Source organism: Plasmodium malariae (assembly GCF_900090045.1).
Source record: "Plasmodium malariae genome assembly, chromosome: 1".
Taxonomy (NCBI): domain Eukaryota; phylum Apicomplexa; class Aconoidasida; order Haemosporida; family Plasmodiidae; genus Plasmodium; species Plasmodium malariae.
The window spans coordinates 1,094,777-1,107,574 of record NC_041775.1 but is presented as its reverse complement, the minus strand read 5'-3'; the positions used below and the strand labels follow the sequence as shown (position 1 = coordinate 1,107,574).

Sequence of the window (12,798 nt, the reverse complement as noted above, 5' to 3'; positions counted from 1 at the left end):
ATTTCATATTTATGCTTCCACATTTTCCCTACAGTTCGATCCAAAAATATATTCATATAAAAATTTTGATAAGTTACCCTAATTTCATTTTACATTGAATATTATAAATACATATATATTATATGTATAAATACAAGTTCACAAGAATAATTTATATAAAAATGATAACACGATCACTTATAGTTCTATGGTAATTATACATATATTAATGGGTGTTTTTCCAAATGACTCATTTAAAATAACTTTAATTATATATCAATTTTGTATCTTTCTCATTTTTGTTCTCTACATATATCAATTTAAAAATAAAACTTAAAAAAAAAAATTTGGATTATATAAGGAACGTGAACTTATAATCATATATTTTTTTTCTAATACGAATATTATTTTGTGCACGCATGCTACATAGATCTTTACATATTTCCTTAAGTTTTTACTACACCTATTCGACACTCAAACATTTTTTTATTTCAAATAGTTCTCAATATAAATTTTAGTCAAAGTTCATTCCTTTATGTGAACATCCGCTAGAAGATATTACTCCCAAAGCTTATATTTCCATGTCCCAATGTGATATTTTTTTCATTCCTTATCTTTTTCTTTCTTTAACATTTTTACACCATTCTATATATCTGCTACCTCAGAATTTAGATTTTTATCTACATTTTATACTCTTTCTCTCGTTTTAGAAAATTATAAATGATTAAAAATTTTCATTTTCTTTGGTTAATTTAATCTGTACGAAAACCATATAACATTATTAGCATATCATATCAACTATTTCCCTTATTAGTAGTAAATATCATTCATTGTGTCATATGCCGAAACTAAAATCTACGAAATACCAATTATAACAATTAGGTCAATTAATAGCTTCAATTAGTCGTTGTTCCTTTCACTCATAACTTAACTTTTTCTCAATATCTGTCATTCCTAAACACTCATGAGAAGAATTTAATTTACTAACATCTAAACTATGAGTATTTATATTAGAACCTAATTAATATTCTTATAAAATTCTTCCATAGCTTACAATTAACAATAATCGTATAATGGTATAAAATAAAATGCTACAAAAACTTTAAGAAAATGCAAAAAAAAAGAAAAGCAATATTTAGCTTTCTCTCAAATTAGTACAAACTATATTTTGTTCATGTTGGTTCATATCATTTTTTGCTTAAGTTTTTGTAAGTTATTTCCCCTTAATAAAAAGCGTATATATTATTCACATTCTCAAACAGTTGTGGCATTTTTTTTTCAGTTTACCATATTATGCAATACATAAGAATAAGAAATTTCATAGAGTGAAATAAAATAACGATAACCATGAATTTATAGTATATCATTAGCATCGTTAATAATAAAATGTCTAAACGAAGTAACATTCTTCGTGTATGTATATTATATACATAAATATATCACCTACGATAAATACATAAAAATATTTGTTGTACAAAACAGTTAAATATATAAAAGGTACTAAAAATTTTCTCCAATTTTTATAATGTATAAAGTATAAAATAGCCTTCTGTACAAAACTTTCGCCTGTTAACTTTTAATATAATTTTACGTGGATCATTATATACATTCCTTTTAGTACTAAATAAATTTTTTTAAACATTCTTTAAAAAGTAAAAGTTAAAATTTTCATTAAAAATTATAATGATCTATTAAGTATAAAAAATAAAAAGAATACTAAATGTATTAAAAAAATGAATTCCAATTTGTAAATTTTTATTTATTCCATTCTAATATATTAAAATTTAAACATTTGCATTTATTTCAAAGTTACAGAAATAGAAAAACTTAAATCTAATATTGTTTTTCGAGTAAATTACTTATGCGCTTAATATTCAAAGGTTATGAGAATTCTCATTCATACTTTTACACATATATATATATATATATATATATATATATATATATATATACACACATGTGCCTACAAATTATCTACCCTAGTAGCGAATGTAAACGTGCATTATATATATACTCGTAAAAATCGTTGTGACTTGACACTTTGTTATTTTTCTATAACCTTTATTCATGCGCAATATACTTATAATCTTGTTAAAAAAGTGGAACATATATATACCCTAATATTTTCCTTATGTTTCTTATTCGCTACCTATATAATAAATTAATAATATTTTCTTCTTGGTATATCACAATTTTAAGATATTCTAATGGATATAAAATGAAACTTCATATCACAATAAAATATATTCACATGAATTGTTATATCAGTAAATTCAACTTTTGCTACTATTTATGGTACATTCAAATTGTACACAATTAATAAATATTCATAAAAACACTTTTCATATTAATATCGAAATACAGAATTACGCTTCTTCCAAAACAAAATAAAAAGATCTTCTTAAAATAATTAAAAAAAATTACTCAAATATTCTATTTTTGTTGACTACTATTTTTTCTGTCTAATGCTGATATTTATGTTTGAAAGTCTTTCGTTTATGATCATTTTTCAATGTATACTATTCAATATATACAACTACACGCCTCATGATAATTAAGTGAATAGAAAAATATTCTACTGAATATTATTAGAGTTACCAATTGCGATTGTGTTATTTTATTTATAATGAAAACATAAATGTGTGAATATGTTCATTGAATTAGAAGACTCCCTTATTTAATGATGTAAAATAAAATTTTTCTATATATCAACCTTGTATGGTATATAAAAAAATGACTATGACGATGATTATGATGATAATTATATGATTATATAATAACTTCCTTTTTAAATAAAATGAAATATATATTTTCCATATGTATAGTAGAGTACATTTAGGTGTAAATATGAAACAATAAAGAACATGCATTTCCTTTAATCTAATATATAGGCAAATAAATTTTAAACCCTTGTAAATACTCATTATTTTATTGGTATGACATGTTTACAAGCTATATATAATCTTCATAGAACATCTATAATATATCTATTACTCAAGGACAACAAGGTAAATTAATCGGAAATAAATATAGAAAAATATTCTACGGGCAACTAGTTAAGGACAAAAAACCAATAAAATATATCCTTGAATATCATAAAGTATTAAAATATACTTTTAGTTCTTCTCTATTCCTCATTTTGTGAAATGCCGCACCTATTAACTTGATGTATTATTCACAATGATTAATTTAAAATGAATGAATTTTAAAATTAATATTCAAAATGTATGGTTGTTTTTAATCCATAACAACAGCATTATTTTTATAACTATATAAACACGTACATGTAAAAATAATTGGTAACATAAAAAGTAATTAGGTAAAATTAAAATTTCCAAGAATAATATGACTACAAAATATAAAAATATCTACACATATACGTGTACAATACTTAATTTAAATATACATTTCTATTAAAACTTAATCTATTGGAACAAAATATTTCTTATACAAAAAAAAAATATATATATTTTTTTGTTAATTTAAAGGATCTGATAAATTATTAAAACAACATATAATTAATAAAATACATTCACATACGGCAAATAATTTTATAAATATGCAATGATTAAAACAAGTAAAAAAAAAAATTTATTAATTCAATGTAGATAATATTTTATTGAAGTTAAAATTTTTACATATATATATATATATATATATATGATATCTTTCCTTTATAATGTATTTTCTTTTTATGCATTATTCTCTAATGTTTTATTAAGAGAAAACACCGATATTAATTATTCTTTCAGTTGAAATTTCAGTTGAAATAATTCTTATTAAAAAGGACATACACCATTTGTTCTTATTGTTTCTTATCTATAATGCTGAATGAAAATCAAAGGAATAAATTCTAAAGTCGTAATCAGAATAATAACTTGACAAATATTATAAAACAGATACAACATATGTTCTTTGACAAGGATCAAATATTACGTAGATACGTGCAAGTACAGTCGAAGTATAAGCTTTTATAATTTCTGGTACCGTTACTGTAAACAAATGTACAGAAGATAGAAGTGCTATGACTGGGGTTAATATAAGAAAAAGCACGATATTCTTCCGCATTTTTTTCCTAATATTATTCATTTGGCTTGCCAATATAATCTTCACATTTTTTTGTTCTTTCTTAGAATTTTGCAGTTCATCTACTAACGAAGTTAATTTTTCAACATGCTTTTCATCAACATTTTCTTTTATATATTTTTTTATTTCCTCATAATTACAATCATCGCAATTCTTAATGTCTGATAAAACTTTACTTAATACTTTATTTTTATCATTAGCAGTATTAACTCCTCTTATTGAATTTTTAGTTCCATTAAAGTTAGTATTAACGTTTGTTAAATGTCCTTCATCTTCACTATGTAAATATGTTTTTATATTTTGTTCTAATTCACCATCTGATTCTAATACATCACTATCACTATAAGGTGGTCTTTCTTTTACCTGCTTATCTTTATTAATATTGTAATCACGTTCTGATAAAGATCTATTATTTTTTAAATATAATTTCCTCTGAAAATCTTTTACATTATTCCATGCGTTAAGGAACAGACACTAAAAATTGACAAAATTTAATTACATATAATAAAATATGATAACATAACTACTTTTTAACAATATTCTTAACAATTCAATTATAAAGGATAATCTTAGTATTGAATGAAAAAAGTGTCAAAAATGTAATAAAATAATAAAGAAAAAAAAAAAAAAAAAATTTGTATAACATATTATATAAATCTTACATTATTCAATAATTGTAAAATCGAAAGGAATAAAGTATATATAAAAAGATTAATATAAAATAAATACATCTTTGCTTTGTTTATTTGTTAAGCACTTCTTAGTATATTCCTTTTCTTTTTAATGATTAAAATTTTATTTCCATATTTAAATCTTTTTCTATATATCGTAAAAATTTTTCATATAACAATTTTTACTATGTATTATTATTATTACTATTATTATTAATACTATTGTTATTGTTACTATTAATATTATTATTATAAATATAATAATTATTATTTTCTATTTCATTATTTACTATTATGACTGTTAACTATTATTATTATTACTATCTATATTGTTAAATTAATAAAAATGTACTAACACAAATATTATATCTTATAATTAAGCACATATATAATTAAGCATAGATATAATAAAGCAAAGATAAGAATAATCATAGATAATAACTTATTAATACAGTATTACTATTTGCTGAAACATAATGCTTATAATATATACATCTAAAATGAAACATCATGCTCAAAAATTTATATAATTACATTGTCTTGATTTAATTGGAAAAAAATTAATAAAATGGTAATTCATATAAAAATCAATATATAAACAATAAAAATATATAAATGTAATATTTCTTTATTGGTAAAAAGTTCATAAGTTTTATTTTTAATAATATATTTTTTTTTTTAAAGAGGAGAAAATATAGCTATGGTAAATTTAGTAAAATTTTAGCACAACATTAAAAAAAAAAAAAAAAAAAAAATTTTTAAATATTTTTATTATAAAGCAAAAAAATATTTAATTTAATATTAATTCAAAAACATTATATTGATTTTTTAATTTATTCTATTTTAAAATCGTTAAATTTACAATTTTTTAGTTGTGTTTTTCCGAAAATTGATAATTTATATTTACGCGTGTATTCTTTTAACAATTTTCCATGCAAATTAGTTTCGTTTTACTTAGAATTTAAGTACTTAAAAAATAAACTAATGTATGTATATACATTGAGCATTATTATACATACATATTCATACTTGAACATATATAAATATGAAAATTTTAATGATATAAAATTTCTGGATTATAAACAAATATATTATTTTGCAAACATGGTAAATCTATGTATTAAATTCATATAATTATTTTATAATAACTTAATATCTTGAACCCTGCTATATATTGGTAAAAAGAATATAACAGGTAGTTTAACATAACAAATCTATACATGCAATTGCATTTTATATATATATATATATATATATATATATATATGTACAACTTTGTATGTAGGAAAGCTTTCATTTGCTACGTCAAATACTGTGCGTTAAAAAAAAGTAAAAAAAAAGTAAATTATAGAAGTATATTTAACAGTAAAATATGTATTAGTAGCAGATACACTATGTAAAATATCGCTCTTTAGAATAATTGTAATATAATAATTATTCTAATGGTCTTATATAAAATATAAAAATAGAAATTGAAATATTAAAACAGGGATAATTAAAAAATAATACATATAATCTTTTTTTTTTTATTCAACAAAATTGTAGCCCTGTTTTAATAAAAATCTTTATAATACATTAATAATTAACCTTCTTTTTTACATACATATATTTCTACATCACATTTATAGTTTTGATTGTATTTTCTATATACCAAAAAAAAAGGGCAAATTTTATTTTTTTTTTTTATAATACAGAATAGTAAACTGTTCTTGTGAATCGGTAATTTTCGTTGTTTTGATATATCGACAACTAGAAAAGTGTACATAATGCACTTACATAATAGATACCTATTTATATATATATATATATATATCACGATAACGCAAAAGGAAACTCTATAGTAATAGATATCACCAATAAAGATATGAACAAATGCTCGTGTAATTAAATTATAAAAATTGTACATGCAATCCATATGTTTCTTCCTCATAACGATAAAATTTTATTATAGCACCTTTTTCCAAAAAAAAATAAAAAAGAATTTGATTAATATTTAATTTTTTTCTATTTATATGATGCAAATTGTTACTTAAAGAAAATTGAATGTTTTGAAAACATAATTTTTTTTCAAAATTTGTTTTAAATCTATGTTACTCTAATATGATAGAATTATACATACATCTTATATTATTTATCTAATTATTATGTTTTTATATTTTATATAATTTGAACCTTCGATATTCTCATAAGAAAATATTGTAGATCATATGTTTTTTGTTTTTTTTTTTTGGACAACTTTTGAGCATCCGTTCGAATGATATAAGATTAATCCATGAACAAGTGAAACGTATATACGTATTATATATATAAATGTATATAAAATAAAACAAGTGTAAATGTTTATTTAGTTGAAGAAAACTTAAAAACAGCGAAAATGTATATAATATGTTTTTAAAAAAAATAAAGCAAAACAATGGTTATATTTCAAAAAGGACAAAAAACTGACAAGAAGATATTTTAATAAGTTAGTGAACAAAACATTCAGAAGCCAGTTAATCAAAAAATTAAAAAGAAAGCTTTGCTTTTATAGGTGATATTTTTCATATATATTCATATATACATATGTATGTGTTCATATATATATGTATAAGTGTATATTAATTACTCCATGAGAATTATACCATTTCAATAAATTCTTTTTTTCTTTTATACGCGTCTAATTAATTAACGCTTTATATGAACACATAACTTTAGATATACACAATGATACAAAGGAATAATTTAATGTTCCAGTATTGGTTAAAAACGAACGCCTAAAAGGGAAATTGCTCAAATGTTATGCATATATATATAAACACATATTATATATATATAAATATATATAACATTAACACATATATACAATATATATGCATATATATATTGTGTACACATAATACAATATGCACATATATATAACGTTTATTCTGTAAAAAACATTATAAGTACATTATTACGTTAATTCTTTCACAACGTTTAGTTTAAAAATGTAAACCTTAAATGTTCTCGTGTAATATAATATATGAAATATCCGCATACTTACACATTTCAAAAAATATCTAATTCAATAAATATTGTTTTTATTTCTTAAGTTTCTTATAAAATTAAGCACATATTAAAAATAATTCAATTTAAAAATATGTGCTTAACAAACGTCCTACAAAACAGTCAATGTTGCAAATATATTCCTATATATTGTTGTTAAAATAAAAATACAAAATAAAACATATCAAATGAAAAATGAAATCTGAATAAATAATGAAAATTTTTAAATGAAAAACAAAAACTAAAAAACAAAAAACAAAAAAAAAAAATAAAAAAACAAAAAATAAAAAATGAAGAATAAAAAATGAAAAATAAAAAATGAAAAATAAAAAATGAAACATTAAAAATAAAAATATATCATAATAAAATTAACAAAAAAAATATATAAGTACTGCACAAAATTATTGTCATAATATGCTTCTGCTTTTTGTTGATATTTATGTTCTTTAAGCAAAAAATATAATGAAAATGTCTAAAAAAACTATGCACACAAAAAATATAAAAAGCAGTTATAGCTAATTTCTTGTTAATTATTGAATTGCTATATATATAAATAAATACCATAATTAATATTATAAAAATCAACGATAACAGCTAATATTTTCATTGAAACTTCAAAATATATATAAAATAGTCATATATAATCTCAGATTTAATATTATTTTGTATATATATATATATTAATTTAAAATTAATAAATATTTTGTGCAGCTATTATTCATATATAATACTCCCCATTATTTAATTCTTTAAATGGTTAAATAACTTATAATTTGTTTCCTTTCCATTATTTTTAAATACCCAAACGGGGATTACATCCTATTTTCTTGACCCCCTCCAACTATAAATTTATAAAACACAATCTCCATACTTTTATTTTATTCTCTTTATTTTAAATACTTGTTTTTTTCTCTTTTTTTTTTTTAAAAGCTATCAATAAAATTGAACTCTAAACTCTTCAGTTTCTTATTTACTCTACATCCACAATCACTTGAAAACCTTTTTGTTATTACATTTTATTTTTACATTTTACTATGTTTTTTCATTTTGTATGTTAAAATTTCCATCCATATACTTTTCATTAATTCTCTAAGCTCTTTCCATGATGCTCTCTTTGCTTTAACAAAATATAAAAAGTTATATTTGTCGCATTGTCCTTTGTTTACAAAAGCACAATAATCATTAAAGTCTGATTTTTCCTTCTTTATAAGTTCATCGGTCATATTGTAATGAGCTCTCCACCAATATTTCATTCTAATAGGTGTTGGTAACATCATTGTTTTTTGTAAATACTTAGAATAGTCCATTATATATTCTTGCATTTTAACAAAATTTTTTCTCTCATGAAAAATAACCTGATTAAATAAAGTAAACATTTCTTTAACAGATGCATTTTCTCTTAAGCCTTTTAGTCTTTCATTTAATTCTTCTTCGCTTAATTGTTCTTGTAACTCACCTTGAGAACAACCAAATGGTAAAACTCCATTTCCATTAGCTGAATGATGTCCTACTTCTTGTCTTCTATTTCTGTGGCCACCTCTTCTAGCATCATTACTTCCAGAATCATAATCTTCTTCCCTTGATCTACGGTGATGTGAGGATTCATCTCTTCTTGAGCTCGTATGATGGCTACTGGAAGAAGCACCATGTCCTTTAAGTCTAATAGGATTATGTGGACTTCCAATAATTGTTGGTCTGTTTCTTCTAGTAGTCTGACTTGTACTTCCTCTTGTTTCACTTCTACTTTTGCGGGGATCTTCCTCTTCCTCATCATCATCTATCTTTTTTCCACTCCTTAAATTAAAAATAATTTCGGCGTCTTCTTCCTGCTGTCTTTTAATTTCTTCCTGGCTTTGGCCCCTTATGTTACTTGGATAACCTGGAATCATACAAGATTCACCAGGTCTTCCCCCTCTTCCTTGCATCCTAGGATCCATCATATTAGGATGACCTGGTATCATATGTGGTACACCTGGTCCTCCTCCTTGTTGATTCCTAGGATCCATCATATTAGGATGACCTGGTAACATATGTGGTACACCTGGTCCTCCTCCTTGTTGATTCCTAGGATCCATCATATTAGGATGACCTGGTAACATATGTGGTACACCTGGTCCTCCTCCTTGTTGATTCCTAGGATCCATCATATTAGGATGACCTGGTAACATATGTGGTACACCTGGTCCTCCTCCTTGTTGATTCCTAGGATCCATCATATTAGGATGACCTGGTATCATATGTGGTTCACCTGGCCTTCCTCCTCCTTGTTGATTCCTAGGATCCATCATATTAGGATGACCTGGCATCATATGTGGTTCACCTAGTCCTCCTTCTTGTTGATTCCTAGGATCCATCATATGTGGTTCACCAGGCCTTCCTCCTCCTTGTTGATTCCTAGGATCCATCATATTAGGATGACCTGGTATCATATGTGGTACACCTGGTCCTCCTTCTTGTTGATTCCTAGGATTCATCATATTAGGATGACCTGGCATCATATGAGGTACACCTGGTCTTCCTCCTTGTTGATTCCTAGGATCCATCATATTAGGATGACCTGGTATCATATGTGGTACACCTGGTCCTCCTTCTTGTTGATTCCTAAAATCCATCATGTTTGGATTTCCAGGCATCATATGTGGTACACCTGGTCCTCCTCCTTGTTGATTCCTAGGATCCATCATATTAGGATGACCTGGTATCATATGTGGTACACCTGGTCCTCCTCCTTGTTGATTCCTAGGATCCATCATATTAGGATGACCTGGTATCATATGTGGTACACCTGGTCCTCCTTCTTGTTGATTCCTAAAATCCATCATGTTTGGATTTCCAGGCATCATATGTGGTACACCTGGTCCTCCTTGTTGATTCCTAAAATCCATCATGTTTGAATTTCCAGGCATCATTTGTGATTCACCTGATTCCCCATTAGTTCCACTAACATTACCTTCATGTTCATTTTCATTTCTTTCATTATTCTCATTTTCCATATGTTCAGCATTTGGATCACCTAGGTTTAAATTGTTATATAAATCTCCATAACCTTGTTTGTTCATCCACTCGTTAATTGAACTTTCTTCTTCCATTTCGTTACCTTCTTGATTTGGTGATTCTACATTTAATTGCTGATTTTCTCCATTTGTTTTACTCATAAGATTTCCACTTAATGCTTTAGTAATCCATTCCTTTAAAGCTAAATCTTCTCGCGATGTTAAATCAATTTTATTATATAAATTTTCTAATCCCCTTCTTATGATATCTTCATTTGCAGTACTTCCATCTGCACCCCCCCCTAAATTAGATCCTTGTGCATTTGATTCATCATATGTAGAATAATTTCCTTGTTCACCTGCATTCGAATCATTACCTTCAGGCGTCAAATTGTTATTATTATTTTCATTCTGTCCCTCTTGATTTTCCTGTACGACATTATTATAATCATGAGTTCCTGTTAAAGTTTCACCCTCTGAACCGTCATAACCTTCAGCTTCCCTTGGTGTTGAATCATTTCCATTATCCCCATTAATATTTTCATTATATCCGTTATATTGTGTATCACCGTTATAATCATTTGTTTCAACTTGAAGAACCTGCTCATTAGAATTACTTCCTGGCGGTCCTACTAATACTGCTTCCATGGGATGATGTTGACCATTATCATCATTCATTCTTTCAAATTGTTCTCTATTGGATACGTCATTAGGATCATCCATATTATGATGAGTGTTATTACATAATGATGGGTTCTGTAATCCATTAAAATCTCTATTAACTTCCATTGATGGTCCTTCAGAATTTCCCATATCATTATTATCATAATTTTCCAAATGATATGGATCATGCATTCTAAACTGTTGTTCACCATTATATGGCACTGCCATTTGTCCTTGATAATTCACATTTTGTTCATTACTCCATGGACCTCTATTACCTTCATGATTTCCATAATATTCACCTAATGCTCTTAAAGATCTATCATTCACTTGAGATCCGAATGGCTCTTTATTCTGTAAAGAAGAATGTATCGCATATATTATAAAAAAATTACCAAATAAAAATAACAGCATTCACGTTCTCACTTACAATACGGTAATATATAATATACATATATGTATATACATATATATATATACATACATATAAACATAATAAACAACTTTTCTAAATTTTAATTTGGTTCCTTACATGTAACAGAACAACTATAACGCCAAAAATGAACAACACCTTAAAAGGAAGAGAAGATAAATTAAAATTTTCAAAGCTCAATTTTTTGCATTTCCTTCTCCTTCTTTTTGATGATTTCTTTTTTGAATCATTACTCTCACTGCCACTACTAATGGCAAACAACGACGTGGGTAAAACAACAATTGGTATATTACAATTATTCATATTCTAATTTTCGAAATCACAAAAATATATATTTTATTTAAAAATAATGCTCTAAATTTTATAAATTGTTCTATCCGTTATAACACTAATACTTGCAATAATATATATATAATAATTTAATAATATAATAATATTGAAAATAATAAAATTTATTTTTTACAAGATATTATTATACATCCTTATTCTAAAATAAACTAGGTAATAATGCAAAATATATATATATATATATTATTACATAGAAAAAAAGTTTTATGTAAATAATCAAAACTTAATAATAAAAATAAAAAAAAAACTACTCGTAAGAAAATAATATATATATAACTATATTAAGTAGTTCTAAAACTAAATATATACAAATATATAAATATTGTCTTCTAATTCAATTAATTATTACCTACAGAAGTATTGTACAATGTTGTTATTTGACTATATTATATATACTTCAGTTCTTCAAATTTTTTTTTCTAATAAAAACTATCGAATGTGTATATATAATAATAAACTACTATGTCTCAATAACAAAAAAAATTATTACGTTAAAAAAAAATATTTTTTTACTAAAAATTTTAATATTCTTTTCATTTTAATAGTTGTTAAAATTCACTTTTTCTTTTACAAAATAACTTCATATATAATGTTTAAAAAT

The 12,798-nt window shown here is 24.2% G+C and overlaps 2 protein-coding genes across 2 annotated transcripts; both read right to left on the bottom strand.

The window, feature by feature from the left end:
• Positions 1–3,867: 3,867 nt before the first annotated feature.
• On the bottom strand, positions 3,868–4,796 carry PmUG01_01031000 (Plasmodium exported protein, unknown function; the record flags this gene model as incomplete). Its single annotated transcript, XM_029008547.1, has 2 exons — positions 3,868–4,497; positions 4,728–4,796. 2 exons carry the CDS (start codon positions 4,794–4,796, stop codon positions 3,868–3,870), a joined length of 699 nt encoding a protein of 232 aa, XP_028860096.1.
• A 3,986-nt stretch (positions 4,797–8,782) lies between these two features.
• PmUG01_01030900 (Plasmodium exported protein (PHIST), unknown function) lies at positions 8,783–12,152 on the bottom strand (the record flags this gene model as incomplete). The annotated part of the gene is made up of 2 exons (XM_029008546.1): positions 8,783–11,770; positions 11,949–12,152. The coding sequence occupies 2 exons, from the start codon at positions 12,150–12,152 to the stop codon at positions 8,783–8,785; spliced, it is 3,192 nt and encodes a 1,063-aa protein (XP_028860095.1).
• Positions 12,153–12,798: the final 646 nt, after the last annotated feature.